Here is a 25,987-nt window from a genome sequence, read left to right as displayed (position 1 = left end):
CGTGATACACTGAATTAATAAATATGTGCTGCACACAAGGAAGCTGTCATGTTCTATAATACATCTCTTCAGTAGAAAAGAAAATTCTTTATAATGTAATGCAAGACAGCATTTCAGCCTCCGTGTGCGGTGTACTGTAGATCTTTGTTAATGGGAATTTGCCTGCATTCAAATAAAGGGGGGTGAAGTCATGTGGGTGTGGGCATAGCATGAACGCAATGACTCAGCACCTACCACTGAAATCATACACCACTGTTCGGAGCTTTCAGGAAACCATGTGACTTTCAGTAATCTGGTTGTTAGCCAAAGGCATAGCCCTTTTGCTCATCTATTTATCTGTTGGTGCACAATGCATTTGTGGATTTACAGGGGCAGAGTAATTAATTAACTCGAAAGGCAATAATAGGATTATAGTGTCTACAAATGAAAGGGAGTTGTGTGTAAGCAGTTAACTTCAAACCCTGAAAAGATCAGAGAAAATCACATTGATCACCGATTTTCTGAGTAAAAATGTTAAACATTTGATATAAATACAAAGTAGAAATATGTCAGTTAAATTATTTTAGTTTAATGTGCTAGATTTCTGACAAAGGAAATTTAACTTTAAATCTAAATCTAAACATAACATTAAATGTAACAATTTAAACAGTGGAAAGGCAGGTGATATTAATACTGCTTATTACACGGCTTGGTTGAATGCTCGATTCTGATTGGTCAGTCTTTCTGGATAATGACCGATGAGCTCTATAACGGACCGCTGTGTAATCAGAGACTCAGAACACCTGCTCATGTCAACCTGTGCTGCTTGGTTATATGCTTTATCCAACATGACAGCCATGTAAACAAACAAACAATGTCATTTACAACTAAACGTTGCTCTCAAGAATGTTTTTGAAAACATTTGAAGTGAGAAATAGACGATGCAATAACCGAGAAGTCATTCTATTTGATCCACTGCGCTTCCTTGTTTATCGTGGCACAACAACGGGGGAATACCAAAACGCTCGCCCCAAAACACAGTCGCCCCGGGGCAAATCCGGCGGTATTACAGGCAAATCGGCAGTAAATAGAATGGGGGGCGAGTGTGTTTTGGGGCGAGTTTTTTTCCATTTCGTCATTTGTTTTTGCGAGGCGAACTTGTCCGCCCAGCCCAATACTTATGGAATACTTTCATTGCCGTAAGCAAGGAAATACTTCGTTTTGTTGTTACTTTTGGGTAAATGTATTTATGTATTTATTAAGTAGCCGTGTAATAAGCGGGATAATGCATGGGGAGGTAGTCATTATTGAAATTTAAATGCATTATCCCTTGCTTGTAGCCTATGTACTGTATGTATGCATGTGCTTTTTTGTGGTAAATACTTCAGGGTTAGAGGACCTTTAATCTACAGAGTAGACAGCATGGGATCCTAGCAGAGCACCTTTCTTTTTTTACCACCATACCTAAAAGAGTGCCGTATACAAACAAACAGATCATGAAGTGGTGACCAGTACCTTCATCTCATAGCCAGGTAGGCAGGAGTACATGACAATGTCCCCGTAGCCATAGGAGTCTCCCTCTGTGATACCGTGGAGGACAGGTCGTGGCTTCTCACATGCCACCGGCTCACAGGAAACCGTGGAGAGACTGGGAGACCAGCTACCCTTCAGCTACCCACCACATGGCAAACCCAATGTCAACAGGAAAAGTAATCATCATTTATTCACCAAGCTCTTTACCACAAGATTGAGGGCACAGATGAGAATTCCCCAGAAATCTTCTTTATGAAAGTGCCAGGATAAAATATTTTACAATGATTAATGATTTTATAAAGTATTGTGTCTATTTCTACATATAACTATTGTTTCATTGTCTGTTTCAATAAGGCAAAACGTCAGTATACATTTCATTATCACATGCAACGTTGCATGCATTCAACCAGCACATTGGACGTTTCTCCAAATTCATACTGTGAACAGGACAAACTTGCCTCCCACCACATTCACAATATCTTATATCATAGCATCTTCCCTACCTGGCACTCTGTTATCGTGGAGCCTTTCAGGTAGAAGCCAGGTGGGCAGGAAAGCGTGACAGTGTCCCCAACAGGTGTGAGGTCCTCCCCGCTGACCACAAGATGGGGGTGAGGGAGGAAGGAGGGGAGACGACATGGCATGGGACGGCACCGCACGCTGTGCTTGGACCAAGAACCATCACTCTGGCAGGTCAGAGAAGCGGTTTGTGTGGATAGTTCATACCCCTCCTCACATCTGGAGGGTACGAGGAAGAATGAACAAGGAAAAGTGAACAGAAAATTAGAGAGGCGTTAGATAGGATTTCTACAACATTTTAGTGGTAGGCAATCAATACAGGTAGAAGCTAGGTGAGCAGGAATAATACAGGAGTCCGTTTTTAAATGTTTGCAACAGTTCCTGCAAGAAGAGTAAAAAAACTATTAGAAAGTATTCAAAGGCTTCCTAGGAAGATGTTCTTAGCTGGAATAAAGCAACAATGCTGAGATGCTGAGACTCCTTTAGCAATGTCTATCATTGCTAAAGTAGTTGTGTGCATAGTTGAGCCACTGCAGAACCGTGGTGGACGGTCATTGATAAACAAGATACTAAACTATGAGATACCCAAAACAAGTGTTGTACTGTACTTGGGAAACTTGACACAGGAAAATATACAAAGAGAAGATATGTACCTAGTCAAAGTTGGCAGCTAGTAAAAAAGCAATTACAAGGCTATGGTACAAAGCAGATCGTCCAATTCATGAGCAGTGGCTGAGCATTGTGGAGGAGATATTTGTAATGGAGAAACTAACTATGGGAGAAATGGACTGAATATAGAACCAAACAAGGTGACACCACTAATAATGACGGACATTCATGAATGGACTGGAATATGATGCTTGATAGTGAGAGATATGAACCCCTGCACTGTAACTGTGTGAAAATAAAACATAGGGAAAAAAAGAAGAAAAAACCCTGGTGGACAAATTTGTGGACAGAATGAGATCCATACAGTACACATTGTATAGAAGCAAAACATCTATGCTTTTGGTGAGGCAGACTGTAGAGAAACGGGTACTGAGGTTAGACTGAAGTATATACACACACAAAAAAAGTCATATTTACGTGTAGGTAATCTGGCTGGGGAAGGTGAAGGTCTCTCCAGACACCTGAGTGTGGGGAACAGATGGAGGGGTTCCGCAGCTCACAGGATCACAGCTGATCCTGGGTTCTCCCCACCTGCCATCTCTTCCACAGGAGAGGTGTGGGTATCCCTTTGCCTGGTACCCCGGTCTGCATTTGTACAGGACCGTGTCTGAAAAAGTGGCGCTGCCTCCTTGCAGCACAGCATTGGTAACTGTAGGTGGGGACATGGTGCATCTCCCCCGACCACACACTGGCACCCCGGGGCTCCACACGCCTCCATTTTCACACGTCGCCTGAGAGGGGCCCAGGATCCGGTAACCTTCATCACACCGAAAGTAAACCCGGTCCCCGCAGGCATGGTCGCGGCCCAGGACAGCCCCGAATTTGAGCATGGGCGGAGCGCAGATGCACGGCCGGCACTGGGGAACGGTGCCCAGCCACAGTCCCCGGGCAGAGCAGCGCAGGATGGGATCTCCGGCCACTTCGTAACCATCGAAACAGACATACTCCACTATGTCGTCATAGTTGAAGCTGGAGCCGTTCAGGTAACCGTGGCTGATGTCCTCAGGCGGGTCACAGGTGATGATGTCACACTGAGGTGCCGGTTTGTCCCACAGCCCGTCTCCCTGGCACACACGTACAGGGTTCCCGTTGAGAATATAGCCTTCATCACACTCATACTTCACTTCACTGTTGAAGCCATAGTCTGAGCCCACAACACGACCGTTGCGGATCGATGAGGGTTTGCCACAGTTTGCTGGTAGACAGACAGGAGACTTAAGGCTCCATGTGCCATCAGCCTGGCATATGCTGATAGACTTACCCTTTAAGAGGAAACCAGGCCGGCAGCTCAGTTCTATCTGTTTGTTAAAGGTAAACTCCTCCCCTTTAAGCGTAATGTCACTTGGGACTTTGGGGGGACCACAGGTTACTGGTTCACACCATGGTTTATTCCCATCCCACTTGCCATCTGCCTGGCAAGTGATAGTTTCACTGCCCTTCAGGACAAACCCTGTATTGCATTCGTAATGTACTATCCCTGGATAAACAAAAGAATTTCCGCGAGTGGTGCAGTTAGCAATGACACCTGGGTCACCACAGGAGATGGGCCGACAAATAGGGGCCTCATTGGTCCACAGTCGACCTGACACACACTGCCTGACAGGCTTCCCCACCAGCTCATACCCCTCCTCACATCCGTACCTCACCACACTACCAAGAGAGGTATCAGTTACATTGATCCAACCGTGTTCTGGAGTCGGAGGTGTTTCACACTCCGCCGGGACACACGAGGGAGCGGTTCCGTTCCAGCCCCCATCTTCCTGACACATCAGCGTTGTCGGGGCTGTGAGGTCATACCCTTTCTGGCAACGATATGCTATGACCGTCCCATGAAGAAAGCTCATGTCCATGGGTGAGGCTAATGCAGTGCCCCCGATGTCTTTAGAACCAATAGCAGAGCCTTGCCCTGATAGGCCAGTAGTGGGGTCCATGACTCTAACATACTCTCCAAAGTCAATGTGCGGAGGCAGGCCGCAGTCTGAAGTGATGCAGATGGGAACAGAACTGGACCAGCCAAACTCCTCACAGGTCAAATGATTCTGGCCCATTAACTGGAATCCAGGGAAACAGCTATAAAAAATAGTAACACCAAATCTGTGATCCTGGCCCTCTACAAAGCCATTATCGATGGGTTTGGGTGGGGTGCAGGATATCTGTACACATGCAGGGGGCTCTAAATCCCACTCCCCATTGGCCAGGCATTTCAGAGTCTCTGGACCTTGGAGACGATAACCACGACGGCAGGAGTAGGTAACACCGTGGTTGAATTGGAGTTTTGTGTAAACTACTTTTCCGTTGGCTATCTCTTTGGGAACAGAGCACTCGATTGGGCGACAGGTAGGCACCCCACCAATCCAGAGCCCGCTCTCACCACAGACAACGGTAGAATTTCCCACTAATGCATATCCGGGTTTACAGCTGTAGAGGGCAGTGTTGAGGTACATCAGACCCTGGACGTCAACTATGCCATTCGAAATCTCCATAGGCTGAGGGCATTCTACCGGGATGCATTCTGGGTAAGGGCTGCTCCACTGCCCATTGGCCAAACAGGAGACTGAGCCCTCTTTCCTTAACGTAAACCCGTCCATGCAGGAGTACATCACCTCTGAGCCAAAATAGGATGGGGCAGAGGACATGGTTGAGGAGGGATCCCCGAACGCCACCTCGGGGGGCGGCCCGCAGAGGACCTGCTTACACACTGGAAAGGTATCGTTCCATTCTTGGGCCGGGGTGCAGCGGAGAGTCTGAGCCCCGTGGAGTACATAACCATTCTCGCAGGAGAGCTCCACGGTCCCAGAATCAGAATCAAGGCCCTTCAGGACGAGGTGGTTCTCTTCCAGTGGCGGTTCCGGACACTGTACACGTGAGCACCGTGGAGGCCTGGTCTTGTCCCAGTTCCCATACTTCAGGCAGGTCCACACCGCGTCCCCAGCCAGCTCGTATCCCTCGTCGCAGACGTACTCCACTTTCCGGCCCACCTCGAAGGTCGAGCTCCGGTAGTTTCCATGCGCAATGTTGGGGGGAGGGTCGCAGGTTAGCAGGACACAGGACGGAGTGTCCGTGTCAGACCACTTACGGTTGGCCTGACAGACTCGTTCCGGGCGGCCTACAAGTTTGTAGCCGGCATTGCAGGCATATATCACCTTGCTGTTGAAGATGAACCGACTCTTGCTCTGAGAAGGAATAGAATAGGGCAATTCTCAACTTATTTTTACAATTCTCAACATTTTAAAGTCAAATGCTATACAAATACATTTAATAGTTTTAAGTCTTCTCCTTAAAATGTTAATTTATCTTACTCACAAGAAAGGTTTGCATGCTGGTAAATGAGTACATTGGGCCATATAATACCTGAATGAATCCATCTCTGAGAGGCGGGGGGCTTTGACAGATCACAGGGGAACAGATAGGTAGAACTCCTCCCCACTCTCCATTGGCCTTACAGGTCCTTCTCTTCTCCCCTCGGATCAGGAAGCCTTTGTCACAGCTGTACGCCACCACTGCCCCAAAGCTATAGTTGGTGCCACTAACGTTTCCCCGATCAATGCCTTCAGGCTTGGAACACCTCACTGGCACACAGCCAATGTCATAAGGCGAAGGCTCCCAGTCTCCTCCCATCATGCATCTCAGCGTCGCTGTCGTGTTGAGCATGAATCCCTCCTCACATTTGTAGCTCACTTCAGTGTTACTGGCATACTTGGGTTTGTTGACAGAGTCTAAGATGGCGTGGGGCAGTTCCGGTGGCCTCTGGCAGAAGTTAGCGATACAGCGAGGGACCTCCAGTCCATCAGGGGGTGCCCATACCCCTTGGGCATTGCACACCATCTTGGAGTTGTTGCCGGCCGTGTAACCATCAGTGCAGTAGTAGTTAGCAGTATCTCCATACAGCTGGTGAGTGTCATAGGGCTCGGCGTGGTCGATGGCTGGTGGGGGGCCACAGGACCGAGGGACGCACTGGGCAGAACTGTCACTCCACTGGCCACTGGGCAGACACTCTCTGGTCTCTGGACCAATCAGAGTGTAGCTGTGAGGGGAACATAATATTAGCACAGGAAGCAAGGTCACAACAAAAATAATCAGATGCCATAGAACGGTTCAGCAACCCTTGTAGCTCCGTTGTCATTACAGCGTTTGTCTATAAGGAAAGAACGCTGAAAAATGAATGCTGCAGGGTCCTAGCGCACAAGAATATTTTAGAAAGCAGCGACACGTCGTCAGAAACGGTATTTATTAACTGTAAAATATATATATATAATATATATATCCAGAACATTCCTGGTGCCCACGTTAATTTGGCACGATTGACGAGGGCTGACACTGACAAATAAGAATTATGTTTAATAGTGTTTAAATAAGTCAGTTTAGAGAAACACATTTATGTGTGAAAAATATACCAGTGAAAGATACAGTATATCAAAAACTACTTTTGTTTAATTGAAAAAGTATGACTTCAATACAAACTGACTATAATGGTTATATACTTTTCATATTAATAGTTATATTGAGATGATAATGGGGAAATATTAAACTTTTAACTTGGACTAATAATTGATATTGAATTGTATTGTATGTTAAATACATCCGTTGGACATGCATTCAAGTTCAGCAACATTAGTATGGTTAAGCTTAGGTATGGGTTTAATTCATTAATTGTAGTCCAAGTTAATAGGCACTATTCGTACATTTATATTTAGGAATTAGTTTTATGAGGTTATGGTATATGGATGTTGGCAATAGAATGTACAAGTTATACTGTACATAGTTTTGCTCACCAAAAAGAATAACCAAATAATAAATGACTGATTGCGCTTGAAAATCTGTTGTTTTGGGCGAGCAATGTGAGCCATGTTACAAAGTCTAAATTAAGCTTTACATTGAGTGTTTAAAAAAATAATAATGTGGAATTCACACATTTACCCGTCTTTGCAGACATAGTGCACCAGATCTCCCAGAGCATGGTTTTCTCCTGCGGCCACAGCATCTTTTAAGGTTGGTGGTTCACCACACAGGACACTGGTGCAGCACGGGGTGGGCCTGCTCCACTCCCGTGTCGCCTCGCACATCACCTCCATGGATCCCTGTGGCCTTCACACAAACACACCACTTACTACACTCATCCATGTTCTAATGGCGCTCGACATCAACTGCTGTAATTACACTGTCAGTGAGACAAATGAGGTGACTGCTGAGAGCAAATGGGATTAAAGTGAGGACGATATTCTGAGTCACAAAGTCACATGAACTTCACAATGTCACTTGTGGTGATAAACTGTACTGACTTGGCTGGCAGATGGAAGACAACCTCAATATAACAACACATTTAGAGACTATGACAGAGGTTTCTTACACCACACGCTCACTCCAACCTCAATATAACAACACATTTAGAGACTATGATAGAGGTTTCTTATACCCCACACACAGGCCACACACACACACACACACACACACACACACACACACACAAGTACTCAGCACCAGTAAATCAAGAAGTCCATTTAGTCCACATGTCTGTGACTGATAATTCCTGTGGAACTATATGAATGGTCTTGATAAGGTACAGCCCAATCATAACAGGTTAAAAGAAAGGTTACAAACACTCTGAGCCAGGTGCAACCACTAAATCATCAGAGTTGAATAACAATAGTTTTCTTATATTTTGTCTTATAATACCTTTGATAATTAAGTTGTACATGTCATGTTGTACAATACATGTAACATCAAATGTACATGTTGTGATCCCAGAAGTCCAAAAAGTCATTTGATAAAGCAATGACAGCAAAGGTTGATATTGATAAGCAAACATTTACCATACTTTCTATATTGAGTTATGTTTCTGACACAGCTGAGACTTATAGGGTCTGTGACAATTACAATGTCATGTACATTTAGAGTCACTGGAGGTCCTATCAGAAACTGGGCCTCTGTGAATTCACTGTGAGGTGTTGCTTTTGAGGACATCAGAACATGTAGAGGTCACTGCATATGTATTAGTGGTCAAAGCAGTTTAATTTGAAGCATTAACCTCAAAATACTGCAACTGAACTTTGGTAGAACCTTGGGTTGTATAGCAGGCTGGAAAATAAGTTCCATAAATAGCAATGGCATTCCCGACATTTTGGCCATAGCCTTTATCAAGGTAGCTGGTGCAGTATAACAGCACGAGGAGACATATGTACCGTTATGCTTTGTTCACATTCGTTTATGTGCTATAAGTGTGGTTTTGAGACTGTTTTCACCATGTAGTGATAGTGATGGAACCACCACTTCTGCAGACTCACTGACACAGCAAAGAAGCAACAGACAAAGATGATTAGCACATATTTGGTCTTCTATCATGCAGTACTGTAGTTGTACAACCGAAGCTTCTACCAAAGTTCAACATTTGCGTTCATATCGTTTGTCTGACCATCCGTTCCCTATCCGTCTGTCAATCATACCACTTAAGCTGTATTTTATACTTAGTCGTACGATGGCCTGTAATGACATGCCTAAAATAGGCACACCAGGGTTAATATGGTTAAGAATATAAGACTCATATCTGACAGTGGTTTGTGTGTACCTGTATCCCTCGGCACAGGTGTATGTTACGGTGGACAGGTATGTGTCTACTGTGAGGGTGTAGTCGGCATGCTGAACAGATGGAGGCCCTCCACAGCTGACAGGGTGACAGGTAGGAGGTGTTCCACTCCACCTCCGGCTAGCCAGACACTGGAACTCATAGGGGACCTCAGGCACAAAGCCCTTCATACAGCTGGGGGTTGAGGGGTGGATGAAAGGGAGGGTGAGATGGGAGAGGGAGAGACGAACAGAACAGAGGGAGAGATAGTCATGTTCTTTTCTATGACTTAAAATCACTCTTTAGCATCTTCAGCATCATGGATCCATGACACAGCATTGTGAACAGGTGGAAAAAGAGATACCTGTAAGTCACCTGGCTGCCATATGTAAAGTTGGATCCTGTCATGATGGTGTTCTCTGGGACAGATGGTGTTGGACAGGAGAGAGCTGGAGAAGGACACATTTTTCATTTGAGTTAAAATGTGTACATACAATATCTATCCTATTTATTATAATAATTATTCTATTTTTTTTTTTTTTTTTTTTTAAGAATTTGTTTGAATGATTTTGGTGACTCGGAAAGTGTCGGGATGACATGCTCATTAATATGTTGCAGGAGATTTGTCGTATTGCTTGGTACCCGTACATGATTGCATCAGGTGAGGACACAAGACAAGACAGACAGCTAGAAGTAATTTTGCTAATAGCTGCCTTAATTCCCTGAAAAACTAGCTTTCAAAAACATTTGAATTCTTTTGAAATACTTAATGGAGTGTATGAGGTGTGGTCAGACAATGAAATAAAGTCAACGGTATGTGACCTCCAACCTAAAAGTTTGCTCATCTCTGATCAAAATTAAGAACCCTTGCATCAAACTAGTCGTGAAACTGCATCCCTTTAAATCCTGTCATGCCCTTCATTGATCATTCATCATGTACGTATTTGTACTTTGTACCTTACGTCACACCTATGCATGGCACATCCAATTGTTGATTTGTTCAATGCATTTACTCAGTGTTTGTATTGGACCATAGTCCTCTGGTGATACGGTTATGTAGATTTGTGTATCATCTGCATAACTATGGTATTTTATTTTGCTGTTTTCAATAATCTGAGCTTGTGGGAGCATGTAGATATTGAACAGTAGGGTCCCTAGAATGGATCCTTGCGGAACTCTGCATGTGATTTTTGTCTACACAGATGTGTAGTTAGTGATACACTGTAGATACAAAATACCGTCTCTGTTCTCTAAATATGATTCAAACCAGTTTAGTACTGTGCCGGAAAGTCCCACTCGGTTTTTCAATCTGTCTAGTAATACATTGTGGTTGACCGTGTCAAATGCAGTACTGAGATCTAGTAATACTAAGACTGAAATATTGCCACTGTCTGTCTTTAAGTGGATGTCATTGAAAACTTTGACAAGAGCAGTCTCAGTGCTGCGGTCGAAAACCTGACAGTAAGATATCAAGGCCATTGTTTAGTGTTAAGAAGCTGTTCAGTTGTTGAAATACAGCGTTTGCAATTATTTTACTTATTTTGGCCTATAATTGTTTAACAGTGACATGTCTAAGTAATTATTTTTTTAAGAGTGGTGCAATGATGTTGATGTTGCTGTTTTCAGGGTCTGTGGGAAGCAACCTGATGGTGAAGAAAAAGGGAACTTGGAAAGAAGGCACTTGCGGACAAACCACAAATCATTTGACTAGGCCTTTCCAGCAGACAGAGAACTGAGAAAAATAATTAAAGTAAGGAACTAAAATTTCAACCATTTTACCATATAAAAAGATCAATTCAAGTGCAATCCTCAGTATTTTAAGTCCCATAAATAATTTTTGTGTTATTGTTTGATGTGCAAAACACTTTTTTAATAATTTATCTTTTTTTAGTTGTTAAACTATTGACTAATTCTCTTAGCACTATTTTAATTAGCGATCTATAAAATGAAAAGGCAGTGGCTAAATAGATTTAATGGCCAAAATGAGACTTTTGGCCCCAGAGCAGAAAAGGCCCTTTTGTTCTAACCTTCTTGAATTAGCCTTCACGTCACAAATGGGTTTCGTTGTGAGCTTGTAGATCTTTTTTCTTCTTTCAGAATATATATATATATATATATATATATATATATACTACTACTACACTATGGAACATTACGAGTCCATTAGTTTACATTTGGGGCTAGTCATTTGTGTTTCTGGATTGACCAATGAAATATTGATCAAAATGTCCATCACAAGCTGGCATGGTGATGACCCCTGAGTGGGATTGCACAACTGGATTTCACATAATTCCCACGTCTCACTTTCAATTGACATTGAGACGCACATGGGAGTTTCAGTTTCAGTATCACAACACACCACGGCCAATATGGGCTGATCACAGGAGTATTGTTTCTGCGTCACAGCAGCACGTCAGCCTACGAGGGCTGGGTTCACAGGAATTCAGTATGACAACACTACGGACGTTACAGGTTGAGCACTGCAGACAAGGCCAGAGTTCCCGGTCACGGAGCGAGTTAGCTGCCTTTGCCGTGGCGGAGAATGCGTGGCTCAGAGCCAAAGTGGAAGGTGCTGCGGTAGCGAGGCCTTTCAGTTCTACCAGGCCGTGCTGCTTCAGCCAACATAGTGCTAGACAAAGAGGCAGCTGTCTGTCTCTAATCACCCCTTCACAACACAAGCGGTCAGCCACGGGTATGGCAATCACATCACGTGTGTGTGTGTGTGTGTGTGTGTGTGTGTGTGTGTGTGTGTGTGTGTGTGTGTGTGTGTGTGTGTGTGTGTGTGTGTGTGTGTGTGTGTGTGTGTGTGTGTGTGTGTGTGTGTGTGAGCTGGGGACTGCCCACAACATTTATCTACATGATAATGAAGACCCTGATTATTGGCCGTGTGGGTTTTGTTTGGTTGCTGCTGAATGGTGATTGTCCATAATCACATGCTTTAATTAGAGAGCTCTTTTATCATAGACTAAAGAGCGTTTCAGTGGACACAATAGTGGTAAATAAAATTGTACATATTGTATTACATCTATCTATCTACCTACCTACCTACCTACCTACCTACCTACCTACCTACCTACCTACCTAATACACACACACACACGCAGACACACGCAGACACACGCAGACACACACACACACACACACACACACACACACACACACACACACACACACACACACACACACACACACACACACACACACAACTGGTTTGGTGTTTGTTTCTAGAGGATAAAAACTATAATTATGTGTGACGCAGAGTGCACATATTTATCTGCTTGTTTTAACCAGCTGTGTGGGATTTCACAGCAATTGCATGAAAACATTAACTGGTGAGCTCAGTTAAAATAAGCACTACATTCTTTTTCAAGGTACTTGAACAGATGGGAAATGGAGAAAGGCAATGGTGCCCTCTAGTGACAAGACCTTGACTGTGAGATGTCAGATGTTTTCAACTAAATTGATGTGTAAAAGTATTGTGCAAAATGGAGTACATTATTACAATAAAACCATTTTGTCTCATTTTAAAAGCCTTGCATAACCCTTGCCAAGGTTGAAATTGTACCTTTGCACAAGTATTTTCACACTGTTTTTGTATGTCATCAATAAACGGCTTCCCCTCACCTCTGCAGTGTGGGAACGGACTGTCCCACGTCCCTGTCTCCAGGCATCGGGCATGAGAGGAGCCAATCAGCTCATAGCCCTCGTCGCAGCTGTAGACGATCTTGTTGCCCATGAGGAAGTTGTTGCCCTCCATGTGACCAAATTGTGGGGATCCTGGGTTGTCACACTTCACTGGCTCTGGTGAGAACACATACACACAGTGAACGAAAGGACTAAAGCTTTCAAAATGCTGTAATCAACAGAAGTGGTTCTAATTCTACGGCTAAAAGTAACAGATGTGTCGATACACAGCAAAATCCTCAGTGCTAATTTAACTTGTGTAATGGGAGCGTTCAAATTGACCCACATGCAGGGTCCATGCACTTTGGTCCAAATACTACGTGTGTTACCTGTGCAGTTCTTTCCGTCTCCACTGTAGGGATGGACACAGGCGCAGGTGTAAGAGCCATCTGTGTTCTGACAGCTGGCGTGCTCATCACAATCTGAGCCCAGTGCACACTCATCCATGTCTGAACACACATATATAAAAGTACAAAATAAGCAAACAATTTCTGATGCAAAGCTAAGATACTGTGTTTTTATCATGCGTCTATACTGTGGTATAGACAGCATTTTTCATTTAAAATGTAATTGCAATTTGACACGCCTGTAAACTTGTGATGTGACAAATAAAGTGAAGTTGAAGTTACTCTTATTGCTTTTTTTTATCATGTCATGTATACCATGGTATATACACACTGTGTTTTATCATGTGTCTATTATATATAAACACTTAGATAGCTTACTGTCTTTTATCATCTCTATACAATGGTATATAAACTATTAGATGCTGTTATATCTTGTGTCTATACCATGACATAAACAGTTAGACACTGTGTTTTATCAGGTGTCTATAACATAGTAAATAAACTCTTAGATATTATGCTTCATCTTGTGTCTATAGTATGGTACAGTATATAAACTATTAGACCCTTTGTTTAACATGTGTCTACGAGTATACTGTACCATGATTCTGGCACCTCTTCCAAATATGGGAACTGCCAATGATTGAAGATACAAAACAGTACCATATCAGGACCTAATCCCTTTTTGTTTGGCATTCCTACCACCTCCAAACCCTTCTTCTTTAATATAATGGACATGACATACAGTAGATCGCCTTGTGTTGATACAAGCAGTCTACATTCATAAGCAGTCTACAGTTACAGTTTATCCAAGCTGTAAGATCACCTTTATGCAAGGTAGGTACTTGAGAACCGTAGTGCAGAATGCCTCTTCCAGAATATACAGTAGTCTGCTGTACTCATTTACAACTACAGCATTTGCTGTAACACTTGAAATAACATCACATTTAGTATTGTATTGTATTGTGCATGCACGCACGCAGCGCACACGCACGCACACGCACTCACGCATGCACTCACGCATGCACGCACGCATGCATACACACACATATACACACACAAGAAATCACATTTAGGATATATGCAAGGGATAATGTACAGTGAGGCGGTCATCATTGAAAAACAAATTCTGACGGGGTGAAGCAGGACCGACGCAAAGCGGAAAGGATTTATTTCCCAATAATGACATTACATTGCATTATTACATGGCTACTTAAAGACAAATCAATAATATGACACGAAATATTGATTTAAAAAAGATTTTTATTAGCTTATGTACATGTGTCCGCTTCCATAGCAACGTAAACAGAGGCAGAGCAGCGGTCTGTTATTGAACAGTGTTCTACTACAGACTGTCCTGACTGACCAATCAGAATCAAGTGTTCAACAAAGCCGTGTAACAAAAAGTACTAGCAATCTGTTTTTCTGAAGGTTAATATTACCAAGGCAGGCTGGCGGGTGTCCTCCCCATCTGCCGCTGTTTCCACAGTGCACCTTGGCATCTCCCAGCAGATAGAAGCCAGGGTGACATTGGTAGACCACGGAGCTGCCTGCGTGGAACTCCGTTCCCTGAAACAAGCCGTTCGCCAGAGGACGGGGGGCCCCACATGACACCCCTGTGAGGTAGACAGACAGTAGGATTCGATGAGTTAGTTTTCTAGACTTCAATAGCACAGCACAAGACTTGAGTGGAGATGGAACTAGTTATGCCTTGATCGATGGGGCATCTCAAGTGAGTCAGTTTCAAAGACCTGGTATATTACTCATGTATATGAGTCACTCGTGACTGAGTCTTACGTTTACATAGAGGCAGTGGGTGGCTCCACTCTCCTTTATTCTGACACTGCAGCAATGGCTCCCCCACCAGGTAGAAGCCAGGATCGCAGGACAGCTGCACCTGGGCTCCCGGGCTCACATCCACAGTGGAGGCATGCAGGTGAGGCACTGAGCCCTCCAGAGGGGGGCAGTCTGAATGGGAATGGGGAGAGCAAAGCAGAAAGCAGATGTTTCTGATTTCAGTGGTTCCTGAAAAATCTAAAGTCTCATCAAAAGAGCACAAGATGGCCACATTTTGTTTATAAGGAACAAATGAGGCCTAGATGGAATACTTTAGCAGCTTTTTGAACTAGTATTTTACATTTACAATTAGGCTACACTTAAAAAATAACGTTAAATTTATTGTAGAATTACAAAGATAAAGGAACCAACGGAAAAAGAAAGCAGACAATAAATAATTCAAAATAAAATAAAATAAAATAGTTTCAACAGGACCCCCACCGGCACAGAAGATGCTGTTGAGGTTGGTCTTGACCCGGCCCACCGCTCCACTGAGGAAGTCCGGCCAAGCAAGGACGTTCCCTCTGTGGGTCACATGGTTGGCCGGACAACTGCTGGCCAGGACCTTGATCTACGAACCAACGAACAATGCAACCATATGCAATAGATGAATAAACTGCTGAGTTGTTGTTGCGCATGCAGTAGCTGGAGTATGTTACGGTATATGCATGTTTAGAGACACACTAAACTGAACTAATGCCTATACTGCTGGACACCCAGTAGAGACTTTCTGTGACATATTATCAGTGTAGTACTGTAGGTTCAGTCACACTCACTCAGTATGATAAAAATGAATGAACAGCAAAAGACAATTAGGAACAATGAGGAAATTATTTATTTTAACTTATAAACGACCAGGTGATCTTTACAGTACCACATCAGGACAATTCCAATAGTGTTAACTCATTCAATCCGGAAACGCATCTACAAATGTCTTCAAATCCTAACAGGTTTCTGAAAAACGTACGTTGCTATAATATCAGTGGTGCTCAAACCTTTTCATGTCAAGGACCTCCAAAATTATATGTATTTGGCCGCCGACCCCCATCTCAAAATGTTTAGTTCCAGGGACCCCCAGACGCAAAGATTTGAGTTACAAAATGTAAAAAATATACATTCAAAGTAGGGCTGGGACTTTAACTGATTAATTTAGATTAATTAATTACAGAAAATTAACGCGATTAAAAAAATGTATCGCATTTTAATCGCGCTTAGTTTATGCACCACGGAACTTCTCACTGGACGAGTTTCGGGCGTACCGATCATACCAGTGCACCAACCAACAGCCAACACACCCCAGTGCACGCAATGGGACAAGAAGCTGATCAGACTGCTTTGCTTGGCCCAGTGGATGGGACATTTAGATTTAAAAAACTCTCTGATGGAAGCGTGGATAAAAACACGGTTGTGTGCAGAACTATTTTTTGTTGCTTAAACTTATGTATTCACTCATTGATTCACTCATATACCAAAATCTGTATTAACTGAAAAGAAATTGCTTCTCAGGTCAAATATTGATATGCGATTAAACATGCGATTAATTTCGATTAATTCATTACAAAGCCTCTAATTAATTAGATTATTTTTTTTAATCGAGTCCCAGCCCTAATTCAAAGATTTGCACAAATGTTCTTGATTTTTCAAAAAATTGCAGATCTACAAGCTCATATTACTCTCAAATACTTCTTTGCAATTGTCTGAACTCATTGTATTGTCCTATGAGGTAATCCCCACTCATCAGACAGCAGGTTCAAGCTTTTTGCATACAACAGTACTGATCCAGGTTTGGTTCTTGTGAATGTACCTGCTGTGGGGTTAGAACGCGGTCCCAGATGTTCAGCTGGCTGAGAGAACCGACAAACGACTCAACGGGGTTGAAGCCGTCGCCCCTCTGGTCCTGGTCCTGACCCAGTACTAACGCCCCACCACCTACAGGCCACAGGACAACAGGTTACTCACAGCTCACCAACAACCTCTCCTTGCTCGTTGCTGTTGATTTAAAAGCAATAGTACTTTCTATTCAATCTTCTAACCAGTTGCAGCTTTTGTGTGAAAATGTTTTTGATAAAATAAAACAAAATGTAAAAAACAAAAAAAACATTTAAAAAAAAATCATAAACAATTTTTTTTAAGTGTTTCACAAGATCAAAGAGGTCAACTATGCATAACCTATACACTATGTTAAATTCTAGTAAAAACCTATAAAAACGCTAATATTGGAGTTGTTAGCAATACACAATATTATGGTTTAAGCATAATAACCCCCAGTTTAGCCGGGCTGAGGATAGCACTACACCTGGGATGGTCGTGCCGACCGACAGGCCCTTGCCACCGTCCGAGGGCTTCCCGTTGATGTACACCCGCCAGTCTCCATCCCAGCTCCGCCAGGACACCCCGATGTGGTACCAGTGGCCCGTGTTCACCGCGGGGCAGTCTGTGATCCGCTCCTTACCGTTCACGTACAGCACCCAGCTAGAGATAGTGGCACAGCAGGGAGTAGAGAAAACAAAGTAGAAAGAGTATCCACTTAAACCCTATATATACTTGCTTGACTGGGGTCATATCGTAGCTTTGCATGCCAGGTGAAACACACGCACGTCCAAGTAAACCAGGGGTCTATACTACTGTGGGTCCGCTCCTTTTTTCCCCTTACACCAAATCTCTTCACTGAAAATAGCTGATCTGATTTAATGTTGATGATTTTTTTAAAACAGAGATGCCAGGGTTACAGTAATTAACATACTTTTTTGTAAAAGTCTTTTCCTTCAGTCTGACCAGAAATAGTGATAAAACATATCCACACCGAAAAAAAGAATAACCAGTGGGGGGATATCAAAAGCAGAGGCATGGATCCCCCCGGACAGCAAATCAAACCCTGGTCATCTCACTGACCCGTTGTAGTCGATGAAGAGGAAGGCATTGTCATTCTCTTCAACGGCATAAGAGATGGGTGTGCCGTAGTTGATGGTGTCTGACGACCTCATCCAGAACGTGCAGGTGATCTCCGTCAGAGCCGGCATCACACCGTCCAACATCACATAGCCGTGGATACCTGACACCTCGAAGTCCAGGTTGAAGGCGGAGGACATTTCTAAGCAGGACAGAGATGTTTGTCAGATCAGTAAAACAAACACGGCTGGCGGCAAAAGTGCGACCCCGTTCTCTCTCTCTCCCTCTCCGTATCTTCACCCCTGAAACCTGTCTGTCTGGTATTGTAATTCTCTCTTCCTATAGTACCTGTCTCACACCTGGTTCCGTTGAACCCAGGGAGGCAGCGGCAGGTGTAGGCCCCCCGGCCGTCCAGACAGCTGGCCCCGTTCACACAGGGGTTCGGGTCGCACTCGTCCACGTCCACCTCGCACAGCCGGCCCCGGAAGCCCTCCACACACTGGCATCTGAGGGACAGCCAGTTCAGGATATGTTCAGAATACTAAACTGAAAGCCATGTTTCTGTGATGACCCAGGTGTAAACAAACAAGTCACAAAAACACCACAGACACTAGTACTCGTACTACTCAATAAAACATAAGACAGGTATACAAACCAATTTGCTAAATTACAGAGAGTGAAAAGAAATGTTAGTACAATAAATTGGCACAGAAAGCAAATGCAATACTATAAAATTGAAATGAATATTCCATGCTAAATATGACTTTCCTCTGTCTTTAAACAGAGGAGAGACTCATTGCTGTGCAATGTACAATAATATGAAACAACTACCGTATGTTGATTTTAACAAACAGTAAGACAAACTGTAGCTCATCCATCAAGGGCAGAAAAAGACTACCTGAAATTGTTGATGCCATCCAGACACAAGCCTCCGTTTAGACAGGGGGCACTGTAGCAATCATCCACATTGACCTCGCAGCGGTCCCCTGAGTAGCCTGTGGCACAGGTGCATGAGTAGCCCCCCGTCAGGTCCTCACACACACCCCCGTTCAGACAAGGGTTGGACAGACACTCGTTTATCTCCATTTCACAACGAGAACCTGAATCAAGAGAACATAAGATAACATAACACTTAACTAGTTTTAATTGATTGCAATCAAAATATCATATCTGCTACAGTAGATGCCTGGAGATTGCGTTTTGGTCAGTCATGCTCTGTAGGTTATAGGGCATGATGTTATGTGATATGGTCAAACCATTGCACTCTAGGGATTTAACGAGAGCCTTGATTCAACCACTGTCATGTTGTTCCCTGGAGAACGTGTTCTGGGGTTCTGTTATCTAACCTGTGAATCCGTCTGCACAGCTGCAGGTGAACCGGTTCACCTCGTCTACACAAACGCCCTCGTTCAGACAGGGGGAGGAGAGACACTCATTCACCTCCGCCTCACACAGAGAGCCTGGGACAGAGAGACCACATTGGTGTAATACAACAGGGGGACATGGAAGAACCACAGACCAATGGGGTGCAGACTAACGCCTGATTTATACTTGGTTACAAGTATCACATGCCAAAAATAGCAGATCACCAAGCTCACAACACATTACGCTGCAACACAGCGTGAGCTTGCAGATCGGCCATTTTCAGCACGCAACACCAACACTAAACTAAGTATAAACCATCATTAACGTATAGTAGGCTACTCATGGTGTGTATAATAAGAAGGCTTTAGCACAAAATGAAAGTGTTATTTCACATCTAAAAACTCAAAAGTGCTTGAATAACTACATTCTGAATCACATAGAGACCATGTTTACAGACATGAGCCCTTTTCCATACCTACAAAGCCAGGCTTGCATTGACACTGGAAGTCTCCCATGCCGTCCTTACACAGGCCTCCGTTCTGGCACGGAGCAGAGTCACACTCATCTATGTCACTGTCACACTTGGCGCCTAGATGGGTGATAATGGATGTGTACAGAGAGTGGAGGTTTACACTGTATAATGTAGAATTAATTAACACATATTCACTGAAGGATTAACAACTGTTGCTACAGAAAATGCCATGGGGGTCACCAAAATCAGTAGGGTGCATTCTCCAGAGAGGATTAGTGCATTTTAGAATTTCTGAATTTGAGCCTAAAGGTGATGCTAGAGGAAAGGCAACGGGGTCACCACAATAAGTAGGACGGATACAGACGGACAGACGGATGGATGAACGGGCGGACGGACGGACAGACTGAGGGAAAAAGAACCTCACAACCTCTTGTATTTGTATTTGTAGCTTGTATTATCGTCTATTATGATATGCCCAGAATGGAACGCTAGGGTTCAAGTGGTTAATGTTAACGTTTCCTGGTTTATAAAATGTTTGGCTTTCATAAAGTCAGTCAATTGGGAAGGTGGATTTTCATTCATACAAAGCCTAAAATCAATATGTCTCACTCTCAACATAATTCATTTTACTAATGCATGTCAGAATGCAGTTTTTATGCACCCACAATATATCTTTCTAACCCTGAGTAAATATCTGTGTTTACCAGTGAATCCAGGCATACAGGTGCAGAAATAGCCAGCCCCCACCTCTTCACATGTCCCTTTATTCTGGCAGGGATTCAGGAAGCACTCGTGGAACACCTACAGAGAGAGCCAATCAGATTGTAGCTTTGCATGCCAGGTGAAACATAAACATGTCCAAGTAAACACGTCTCATTTCCTCCAAGCGTGGGTGCTTTATGGTAAAACAGTAAATTTAGACTGAGGTACCTGCCCGTAACTATGATAGTCTGAGAGAAAATGTGCATAAGGCACAAAACCTCACCTGGCTGCTGGCTTGGTAATCCTTAATGACATCCACCTCAGGTGCTGAAGTGACACTCTCCTCCTTAGGCAGAAAGCTGGAGCCAAAACCTGACAACACAGAGAAAAGCCAAGACAATGTAAGTAAAGAAATCAGTTGGAAAAACTGAAGTGAGAATCTTTCCACCGAACTGGCAGATGGTTGCTATCCAAGTGAATAAAATCCTATATTCCAGACTTGGCAACGCCTAGCAAGCCACTGCTCATTTTCACACTTAAGTCATATAGTGTATTAATTTCCATTCCCCAGTAGTCCACTTGTATTTCAAATTATTTCCATTCCCAGCTGATTGCATGCAGCTAAATCTCATTTACAAATCGGGGCTGAGACGCCCCAGGACAGGTCAAACACAGAGAGATTTTGAATAATGTCCAAGAATGAATAGGGCTGGAGAAACGCTGTCATGTAATGAAACCTGAATACAGTAATAAAGAAATTGGTTTCCCTGCAGTATGCCACAGGTCCTTAGATTTTTACAGTAATGTACTTTAATGGAACTGAACCTCTTTGACTGAACTCACTGGAGCAGTGTTGAATGGCAGTTGCACCCGTGACTGTGGTGGTGCCATAGAAGGGACAGGAGAGGCAATAGGAGCGACCATGCTCAGGTTGATAGTAGTCTCTGGGACAGGGATAGCAAGGAACCAGGCCAGTACGAGAGAAATGACCAGCAGAACAGGGTACTGAGGAGAGGAGAGGAGAAATGTCAATGTTTAAATCTCTAATAACTTTACTTACCAAGCACAATCTGCTTATTAAACCTTCCAATGAGGATTAGAGAGTGTTTTTATATGGTACTAAATTGGTTTTATTTAAGTTTTAAGGTTGTAGTACTGTATTTTTCAAGCTCACCTCCGCATTCTGACTGGTCCACTGCCCCTCTGGTGACGGTGGAGGTCTCGTCAGGACAGACCGGACACTCTCTGGATCCAAACTCAGACTGGTAATGACCCAGTGGGCAGGACTCACACGTCTCCAGTCCATTTAGGGAGTGACTGCCAGGCTTACACTGCCCTGATAACACACACAAACACACATCATTCTATGACTTTTTCTCCCTCCCTCCCTCCCTCCCTCTCCCTCCCCCCTCTCTCCCTCCCTTTCCCTCTTCTACCTCTATGTCTCTCTCTCGCTGAATGAGCTCTGGTCTGACGTTACACACGACATAAAACACGGCCTAACAGTGCTGATTTGCACTGATGTAGGTCCATACATGAACACAATCCAGCACACAGACACACACACTTCAACTATTTTATTATTAGATAGAACAATTACTGCAGCCTTGCCTCTGTATAGAATATCCACATTGGAGGAAACTTGTACTGTACCTTTGCACTCTTGCACGCTGCGAGAGTGCAGGTAGGCAGTGGAGGTGCCCTCTGGGCAGGTCTTACACTCCAGCTGACCCTCCTGGTCCTGGTAGGAGCCCAGCCAGCAGCTCTCACACTCGTTGTATTCCAGAGAGAAGTAGGTGCCGACTGGGCATTGGACTGGAAAAATACATGGACAGCAATGTAGAAGTTAGAACTAGAAATACATTTTTTTTAATCATGCCGACTCTTGGGATCCACATGAGAATGACGTGGCTCCGATGTGGATCTTGACTTCAGTGGTCAACCTGTGACGTCAGTCATATACTACATATCTGTGATGTATGATTCCTGTAATTAATGCCCAAACTGGACAGTGGATGTTGAAACAATCTATCCTTGTGACTCACCGCACATCCTGCCCTTGAGCACAGAGCCTGGCCTACAGAACAGAGAGGCCTTCCTGCTCTCCAGAGATTTGGGGTCAGACACGATCATCTCAGAGGAGACGTGGAAACTGGACAGAGGCTGCTTGGCCAGCGTTCGCTTCAGCCGATTGGTCAGCTGCTCCAGCGTGCGCAGGAGCCTCTTCTGGTTGGCTACCTCCACTGAGTCGTTCCTCGACAGGGGCAGAGGGATGCTTGCTGGGAGAAAGGGCACAGCTTAAATGACTGTTCTGCCATTTCACAGCAAATTATGTGATGTCTACTGACAATAACAATGGCATATTGCCTGTAGGACAAAAAGGACAATGTTTGGTATGTGAAAGGAAATCCATTATCCATTGTTCTGCCCCTAAGGGGCAGAACAATGGATAAAAAGTCAGCAGTCCTCCTTACTTGCGGCTGCTTGTATAATGTTGTAATTTAATTATCATCGCAGGTGTCCCCATGTACTGTACAGTAAAAGCAACTAAATGGAACTAAATGGATCAAATGTACACATAAATCTACCCTGAAATAAAATCCATCAACAAGGCATTTGACGTCTCAGAGTACTCCAGCCGGACAAATGTTGAGTGACAATGGACCCCATACCACCAGTGGGACCAGTACGAACACAACAGACCACCATCATCCTTACCATACCTGTGATGTTGAAGAAGATCTGGATCTTCTGGTCCCTGGTTGGGCCGGTGATCTTGCGGTGCCTCTTGGAGCGGTGGTGGGTCTGGAGGGTTCCACCCTGCTGTCTGGGAAGACGTTGGGCCCCTGTGGCATAGCCTGAGTCAAAGTAGGCATAGTCCTGGCTGCCCTGAGGACCCCAGTTGTTGCCCCAGCCACCTGGTCCTGAAACAGACAGACAGACAGACAGATAAGATACTACCTGGTAAGGCTGCAACTATCAATAGTTTACTATAGATTTTAGGGGTGTCAATAAACTGTCTATCATGCACATTGGCATGCCCTTGGCTCTGTACACAGATGGAAATCTAACACACTCATTATTAATTTGTTTGGGGCAGCTGTGTTGCTTATTAGTCTGCCATGTTTTTAATACTTGCATTACCACACGTTTTGAGCTTATAGATGTGATTTTTTGGGGGGAAATGTTTAATTAAAAACAGACATTTTAATTCCCCCTCAAATCGATTATTTAATTAAAATCTATATTTTTTTTATAATCGATTAGTTTGATTAACTAACTAACTTAACTAACTAACTTGCACGCCTAGTCCATTGAAAATGATGGGCAGTACAATGTCCTTGTTACGCCATTGTTAAGTGGGTAAGTCATACAGTATAGTGGTCCTACCTATAGCAAATCCATTCTCGTAGTCGTAGTTGTACTCCAGACAATGGCCCTGTGACATCACCTCTAGCTTACATGCTATGTCATCACTGCTGCAGATGTTAGGGAGCTGTGGGGGAGACAAAAAAAGTATTAAAGCATGCGTGGGTGCGTTTGAGTGCGTCTACAGTGCACACTGCTCCTCACCATGCTGCCGAGTTTGGCGTTTAATTCTCCAGTGAATGACTTGACCAGGTCGACGTCATCGCAACGTGATGCTTTGAACAGCATCTCAAAGGGTTTAAAGCCGTTGTTGGCCACGCGGTTCACTGCAGGTAAAAAGAAACACACACTGAAAACCTTTCTTCACATCTGATACAATTTTAATAAATCTTACTGAATTAATAGCGTGGAAGACAATTCATCAAGGACAAATAGTTCAACTTAAAGTGGTGGGTTGAAACAAATGAGTGCTCCACTCACGTGAGCAGTCGGGTCTGTCAGGAGAGTGGGTTGGTTCCCACACTCCGTTGTAGGGACAGAGGTAGCTATGGACAGCTTCTTGGGCCAAACTGTACCCATCTTTGCAGTGCAGGGTGCAGTTAACACCGTCTTCCTCCTCAGAGCAGATGAACTGTCCGTTCACAGGGTGGTAGGGCTGGTCGCAGGTTGTGCCTGGACACACAAGACGGTACAATGAATGGTACAATGAATGCTCAAGATCCTACGGTTGGGAACTCTATGTTAAAGACACTTCAGTGAGGATACAACAACAAATCAAAATGTAAACAACGATGCTATGATGAAAATGTACAAAAAATATGTTTTAGATGAAGATATAAACAAAATGTAAACAAAGATGCAATGATTAAGATGAAAGCAAAGCTGCTAAGATCCTAACGTAAGCAAAGATGCTAAGCTCAAAATGTAAACAAAGTGGTGACATCAAAATGTAAACAAAGTGGTGACATCAAAATAAAGTTACTGTTACGCACAATCATATACAATACAGGTGTCTGTACCTTGGACAGTGACGGTGAGGTCACAGGTGCGGTTGTTTCCTGCCTGGTCAGTAGCTGTGTACCGGACCTGTGTCTCTCCCACAGGGAACAGAGACCCAGGGCTGTGGCTGCCAGTTACAGATAGACGACCACCTGAGACAGACGCACAATGCAGAAAATACATTTTAAAAAAAGACTTCTAAAGGTATTCCACAAGGAGAGATGTGGTCATGTGATTAAGAGGGAAAAAAATGTACATTCTTCAAACAAGAGAGTTTCAATTGTGCTACTGCAGGAAATCCATAGACGAGCTAACCAACTAATAATAATTTCCTAGATACGACACTAAGACAATTACAAATTAAATCACATTACTAAGAACTAACTTCTCTTTAACACAGCGAGTCCCTTGCAATCCTGCAGAGGGTGGTATTGTGCCACTGTACAAGATGTCAGCCTTGGTTAACTAAGCTGTTACATTAAACAAGTCCACGCCAACATGAGAATAGCATGTCTGGACATCACACCGCAATAGAAAAAATAATAAACCGAGACCAGGCTCGGAGAGGGAAAATACACTGCCGCCTGGATGGCTTTGAAACAGAACGGAGAAAATGATGGAGAGATGATGAGAACGGCGCAGACGGAGGCAGGGGCGGAGGGATAGGTGTGTGTTTGAGAGTGTGAGAGAGATAAAAGGAGAAAAGGCAGAGATAGAGAATTAGAGATATAAGGAGAGATTTTCAGTAAAGCCTGATTTATACTTGGCTAGTGCATCGTGTCTCACACCGAAAATAGCACATCTACAAACTCACAACACGTCACAGTGAGAGCTTGTAGATTGAATATTTTCAGTGCGAGACACCAGCGTGCACCTAAGTACGGTACATTATAAATCTGACATAATATTACATAATATTTCAAGCTCCTGCATACATGGACGCACAGGGCGTCTTGCAAGACACGATATACAAACAAAATGTCCTCGTATTGTTGTACGTATCCACAATGTGTTTATATTTTTTAGTACCCATTGATTTCTGGAACTCACCTACAGTAAGTTTTCTTA

The 25,987-nt window shown here is 43.7% G+C and overlaps 1 protein-coding gene and 1 long non-coding RNA gene across 4 annotated transcripts in view; one reads left to right on the top strand and one right to left on the bottom strand.

Moving 5' to 3' along the window:
* Window positions 1–25,987, bottom strand: part of svep1 (sushi, von Willebrand factor type A, EGF and pentraxin domain containing 1) — a 102,788-nt gene that overhangs the window by 8,353 nt on the left and 68,448 nt on the right. For all 3 annotated transcript variants that reach the window (XM_084043421.1, XM_084043422.1, XM_084043423.1), the window contains exons 11-40: window positions 24,940–25,071; window positions 24,401–24,592; window positions 24,125–24,246; window positions 23,942–24,047; window positions 23,275–23,475; window positions 22,597–22,830; window positions 22,205–22,366; window positions 21,726–21,887; window positions 21,395–21,556; window positions 20,835–20,923; window positions 20,554–20,650; window positions 19,853–19,966; window positions 19,359–19,472; window positions 18,911–19,112; window positions 18,361–18,518; window positions 18,016–18,214; window positions 17,420–17,595; window positions 16,928–17,052; window positions 15,565–15,694; window positions 15,085–15,255; window positions 14,730–14,903; window positions 13,273–13,392; window positions 12,884–13,060; window positions 9,624–9,708; window positions 9,263–9,454; window positions 7,618–7,785; window positions 6,052–6,724; window positions 3,118–5,873; window positions 2,016–2,250; window positions 1,495–1,650 (exon numbers count right to left, since the gene is read on the bottom strand). In XM_084043421.1, coding sequence (XP_083899547.1) covers window positions 1,495–1,650; window positions 2,016–2,250; window positions 3,118–5,873; window positions 6,052–6,724; window positions 7,618–7,785; window positions 9,263–9,454; window positions 9,624–9,708; window positions 12,884–13,060; window positions 13,273–13,392; window positions 14,730–14,903; window positions 15,085–15,255; window positions 15,565–15,694; window positions 16,928–17,052; window positions 17,420–17,595; window positions 18,016–18,214; window positions 18,361–18,518; window positions 18,911–19,112; window positions 19,359–19,472; window positions 19,853–19,966; window positions 20,554–20,650; window positions 20,835–20,923; window positions 21,395–21,556; window positions 21,726–21,887; window positions 22,205–22,366; window positions 22,597–22,830; window positions 23,275–23,475; window positions 23,942–24,047; window positions 24,125–24,246; window positions 24,401–24,592; window positions 24,940–25,071 — 7,784 coding nt within the window. The remainder of the gene's footprint in view (window positions 1–1,494; window positions 1,651–2,015; window positions 2,251–3,117; window positions 5,874–6,051; window positions 6,725–7,617; window positions 7,786–9,262; window positions 9,455–9,623; window positions 9,709–12,883; window positions 13,061–13,272; window positions 13,393–14,729; window positions 14,904–15,084; window positions 15,256–15,564; window positions 15,695–16,927; window positions 17,053–17,419; window positions 17,596–18,015; window positions 18,215–18,360; window positions 18,519–18,910; window positions 19,113–19,358; window positions 19,473–19,852; window positions 19,967–20,553; window positions 20,651–20,834; window positions 20,924–21,394; window positions 21,557–21,725; window positions 21,888–22,204; window positions 22,367–22,596; window positions 22,831–23,274; window positions 23,476–23,941; window positions 24,048–24,124; window positions 24,247–24,400; window positions 24,593–24,939; window positions 25,072–25,987) is intronic.
* Window positions 11,731–13,526, top strand: LOC311035318. Its single transcript, XR_014599693.1, has 3 exons — window positions 11,731–11,951; window positions 12,892–13,063; window positions 13,302–13,526. It is a non-coding gene; the product is annotated as an uncharacterized lncRNA (long non-coding RNA).

The sequence above is a fragment of the Gymnoscopelus microlampas genome, assembly GCF_963454915.1.
Source record: "Gymnoscopelus microlampas genome assembly, chromosome: 19".
Classification (NCBI taxonomy): domain Eukaryota; kingdom Metazoa; phylum Chordata; class Actinopteri; order Myctophiformes; family Myctophidae; genus Gymnoscopelus; species Gymnoscopelus microlampas.
Note: the sequence above shows the minus strand (reverse complement) of the source record. Positions and strands in the feature narration are given on the sequence as shown.